The sequence below is a fragment of the Nicotiana tabacum genome, chromosome 17 (assembly GCF_000715075.1).
Source record: "Nicotiana tabacum cultivar K326 chromosome 17, ASM71507v2, whole genome shotgun sequence".
Classification (NCBI taxonomy): domain Eukaryota; kingdom Viridiplantae; phylum Streptophyta; class Magnoliopsida; order Solanales; family Solanaceae; genus Nicotiana; species Nicotiana tabacum.
The window spans coordinates 140289817-140295097 of record NC_134096.1 but is presented as its reverse complement, the minus strand read 5'-3'; the positions used below and the strand labels follow the sequence as shown (position 1 = coordinate 140295097).

At 34.0% G+C, this 5281-nt stretch overlaps 1 protein-coding gene across 1 annotated transcript; it reads left to right on the top strand.

The window, feature by feature from the left end:
* Positions 1-606: 606 nt before the first annotated feature.
* LOC107797946 (aquaporin PIP2-7-like) lies at positions 607-3163 on the top strand. The gene is made up of 4 exons (XM_016620869.2): positions 607-890; positions 1731-2026; positions 2642-2782; positions 2864-3163. Exons 1-4 carry the CDS (start codon positions 641-643, stop codon positions 2981-2983), a joined length of 807 nt encoding a protein of 268 aa, XP_016476355.1. The 5' UTR covers positions 607-640; the 3' UTR covers positions 2984-3163.
* The last annotated feature ends 2118 nt before the right edge of the window (positions 3164-5281 follow it).

Genomic DNA, 5281 nt, shown 5'->3' with positions numbered 1-5281 from the left:
TTACCTTTTGCTAATTGACATAGTCAACTTGATCAATTATTTAGACACTTATCAGAAATTGCATGATCAGGAGGTTTTATGTTGTAAATTATTCTGTAGTATATATCAAAGACAAGAGAATGCCTCTAAGACTTTCCGTCAAAAATCATTTTGATGAGTTGTGACAATCATATAGGATACATATATAGAGGTAGGATGTCAGATGCCCTAATCTCTCTTGGTTATATACGGTCCATATATAGTTGCCCTAGCTGGTTCAAGAAGAGCTCAAATATTGATAATGTACAAATAAAGCTAAGGAAAGTATAATTAGTAATTAACAAATGAAACGATCATAGACAAATCATAGGATCTGGAGCCGTATATCCATGTTATTGCAGGGTCATTCAGATACAAGTTAACGTCACACTGAAAAACTTTTGGAGCTTACGTAAATAATCACGTTGCCATAATATCCCGATGTGGATACATGTGTTGTTCACTTTTTTCTGTATCAATTTATTCACTCCTTTATAGCTTGTAATCCACACACCTCTGGTAGCTTTCATTTTCTTTGCTGCCATCTATTCTTATATATATCCTCTTCACAATTCTCTTTTCCAACATCTAAATAATTAAGAAGGGAAAAATAGGAAGACACATGGCGAGAGACTATGTGGATCCGCCAGCAGCTCCGCTGTTTGATACGGCGGAGCTGAAGAAATGGTCTTTTTACAGAGCCCTCATTGCTGAATTTGTTGCCACCTTTCTTTTCCTCTACGTTAGCGTCGCTACCGTTATTGGCCACAAGAAGCAAGTTGGTCCCTGCGACGGCGTTGGACTTCTTGGTATTTCATGGGCTTTTGGTGGCATGATTTTTGTTCTTGTCTACTGTACTGCTGGCATCTCTGGTACTCAGTTCTTCTTGATATTTTTCCGTTAAGCGTATGCACTATTCTACGTATACCCAAGTAGTGTCCGCCTTATTACAATTCAACTTATTATATGTGTGAAGTTATAATTAACTTCTGGAGTTATAGAGGTTTAAATTGATAGTACTAATTTATATTACTTTCAAATTGTGTCGATCTATCATAAATATAGATATTATATCTTTCAAAAAATATAATTAACATATATTATTTTGAATCTTTTTCCACAAAGTGGTGTTGAATGAACCTCCAGTAGGAGGATGCATCTGCCTTTGAAAGTTGAAACAACATTATTGTTCAAACTTTTAACCACGGAATTGTAAGTTTAGAGGCTTGAACTTTAAAGAAGGTGTCTTGTGCCTTGTGGTAAGTTCAAGTTCAATATTTTCATACTTTTTGTCAAAATTTCCATTGCTTTGCATGTTGCAGAATAATAGAGATAAGGATGAGAAGTTTTTTTTTGGTTTTCAGGCAAAGTTAGCAAGTCACAGATTAAAAACGCTAACTTATAATTTTGGAGAGGAAAAAGATACGTAAGAAGGAAAAGAAAAGACAATCTTCTTATTTGTCTTTCCCGCACCCTCCTCTCTCTCAGTCCATCAAATAATTTTGTCTTGAATTTAATACAAGGCACTTACTAAAGTACACAGATAATATGAAAATACTCATGCCCCAACTAAAGTTGAATAGGATACTAACAAAAGAATTGTTTCAATTAAATGACAAGTACGCTTTAACCATAAAGTAATTAAACATGATAAAAACAAATTATGACGGCAATCATGAAATTTCTTTTTCGGGGTTAACGAATGTGTATAGGTGGGCATATAAACCCAGCAGTAACATTTGGGCTATTACTGGCAAGGAAGGTTTCATTACTGAGAGCGGTGGCGTATATGGTGGCGCAATGCTTAGGAGCCATTTGCGGCGTTGGCTTAGTGAAAGGGTTTATGAAGCATGACTATAACACGCATGGCGGCGGTGCTAATACCGTTGCAGTTGGCTACTCAACTGGCGCAGCATTGGGTGCTGAGATCATTGGCACTTTTGTTCTTGTCTATACCGTCTTCTCCGCCACCGACCCCAAACGCAATTCACGTGATTCCCACGTCCCCGTAAGTCCTCTTCGTCCTTAATTTTACAAAATAATATTCACTATCTTTTATTTGAGAAAGTTGTTTGATTGCTTTGCACATTTCATATATACAATTTTATCTAATACTACTAAGTCTTTAGTTAACCTAGAGAAAGCGTCTTAATTACGGGATTCATATGGATAATTAGTTCAATAACATAGAGATTTGGAGTGCATATCGGAGGTACGAATAAGGTTACACCCTTTGAACTTCAATGATAAAAGCTCTTTACCGATGAATCCTTCTGATCTCCAGGGATTGTACCGATCACTTTATTGACCACACTATAGGCCACACCGCTAGGTGCCTTAGCCTCCTGGTTACTAAGGTCTCAAATTTTAATCTGTTAGTGTGCACTTGAGGGTGCCGATGCTCGTAAACTAGTGCTATAGAAATCAGTAAATACATCATACTTTTTGACAACAAAAAAAAGAATATTTAAAGTCTCTGTCAAAGATAAACTCCACCTAAACAAGAGATTATAGTCTCTGTGGACTGCAGCGAGTAACAAATGCATGTCTAAATCATAAATTAAAGATGAAGATTTTAGTGTTATACTATGATTTTGCTATTCGTTACCTTCTTTCTCCACAGGTATTAGCACCATTGCCAATTGGATTCGCGGTGTTTATGGTTCATTTGGCCACTATTCCCATCACAGGAACTGGGATCAATCCTGCTAGGAGTTTTGGAGCTGCTGTCATTTACAACCATACCACAGCTTGGAATGACCATGTAAGTATTTATATAGTTCTAATTCGAACTGTCTTTTAAAGTTAATTAGTCTCATAATATTTCCCTTATCTGTTTTCATAGTGGATCTTCTGGGTTGGACCCTTTCTGGGAGCATTGGCTGCTGCTCTCTATTACCAGCAACTTCTGCGAGCTCAAGCTGCCAAAACTTTGAGCTCCTTTCACAGCAACTCCAGCATTTGAACAGCTAGTCTCTCATCATTAATAATGCTGTATCTACCCAGCATTAGGGTAGCACTTAATTAACAAGTGTTAATCATCTTAATTAAGTAGTGATAATCATCTTTGCTGGGCCTCGATTTACTTCTGCTTTCTGATCTCAATTTCTGTGGCTTATAAAATTTCAAGCATTATTTGGTTGTATTAGTGCTAAAGAGCGAAGTTCTTGTTGTGATCAGCAATCAAGCACCAACATTAGAAATCCAATTTTATCTGTTTAGATAGCAAATAATACATTCAGAAATAACAGAGCATGGTAATTTACAATTTAAAGGTACAGCTCTTTTCGATTAATTGACAGTAGACAAGATAATAATGCTGTTAATACAGAAACGAATTTTTCTCGTTAGTTAGCTAATTTTTCATTATTAATATGAGATCAGTATCAACAAACAAGCCAAGATACGAATTCGAAGGTAACAGATCAGTTAGTATCAACGTGACATCCAATTATATCAATAAATAAAAAAACCAATTCCATCAAATTAAACAGCGGAAACAAAAATTCACTAATTTTAAGCTGAGCAAGACATTCACACTTAGGCCATCTCCAACCCTCCCCTATTTTCTGAATATGCTCCCTCATTTTTGCCCCCAAAATGGGGATGAATAGTGTTACCTCAAATATGGATTGATACTATTCATCTCCTCCGTTACTATTCATTCTTATTTTATTATTATTTTTATTATTTAACTCTTTTTATTTATCTCTTTATATATACCTAATTATGCTTATGTAATATCTTTATAATATTAATTTTACATCTTAACTTTGGTGTATAATTTTGATAAATTAATTTTCATAAATTTATTATTTTTATGTAAAATTGTAAGTTAATCGTGACCCACGTTCGCCACAGAAGAAATATTTCGCAATGAAACAAGAATCATGTCGAAAAGATGTTGAACGTGCATTCGGAGTTTTGCAAGCTTGAATCGCAATTGTTGCAGGACCATCACGCTTTTGGAGAAAATAAGTGTTACATGATATAATAACTGCATGTATTATACTAAACAACATGATAATAGAGGATGAACATGATCTTAATGCACCAATTAAAGATGATTGGGAACGTCCACCTCCAACGGTAGAAATGGTAGTAGATGAAAATCACCGATTTGAGCAATTTTTAGCTCGACACAAAAAAATTAAGGACAAAGATGCTCATTTTGCATTTCGTAATTCATTAATAGATCATTTATGGGAGCATACTAGAGATGGAAGTTGAATATTTATGTAATATTTAATATGAATTTTACCATAATGTAATATGTATTTAATTATCTTGTATCTCAATGATTTCAATTTTATTTGAATTATCCGTTAATATATATAATCTATAATATTTGCTTACAAATTATATTATTTAAAAATTTATGGTATAAAATAATTTTATATTAAATTATATGTGATGAATATGTAAAAAAGAAAAAAAAATAGAATTTATTTAATAGAAATAAAAAAATAAAATTTAAATAAAAATAATAATATAATATTGAAGAGAGAAGAATATAAAATGAAATATTCTTCTTTGGAGTAAAAAATTGAGTAATGGTCGGAGTAAATTTACTCCATTTTGGAGGAGAAAATGGAGGCAAGGGTTGGAGATGGCCTTAGGGGCCACTTGATTGGGAAACAATTCATTCCACGATTAATTATTCCATGATTAGTTATCCCATCCTTCCATAGGGATAAAGAAACACTACTATCCTGGGATTAGTTATACCACGATTTTATCACAACTAAACGTGAAATAAACTCATCCCATCTACTAATCATGTACTGCTGACGCAATGAACCAACTTCTTTTTTCTGGTATATTAGCAGTCATCACAAATGTAAAACTTGCATTTATGGTCAATGAAAGCAGAGAACGTAAACTTTTGGATTACTAATTTTATGCTGAGCAAGACTTTCACACTTGGGCCGTTTGATTGGGAAACAAGTTATCCCGTTAGTTTGAGTGTCCGTATTGATTACTAAAAAACTTGGTTCTTTACTGTATTCCTTAAGCGTAAAGTAAATAAGCAATAAAATGAACACAACGATTTTACGTGAAAAATCACCTGGCTCAAAATATCCAAAAACCACGACCTACCACGTAGGATTTTCAACTCCAACTCCACTTGAACAATGAGCCAAAATGTATCAATTACAAGACTGTAATTAAATACTCTCCAGTACTCCTATTACTCCTATTTGATTTATAAGTTACTCTAACTTGTAAGGCAAAACAATCACTCCAACTCACTAATTGTTTA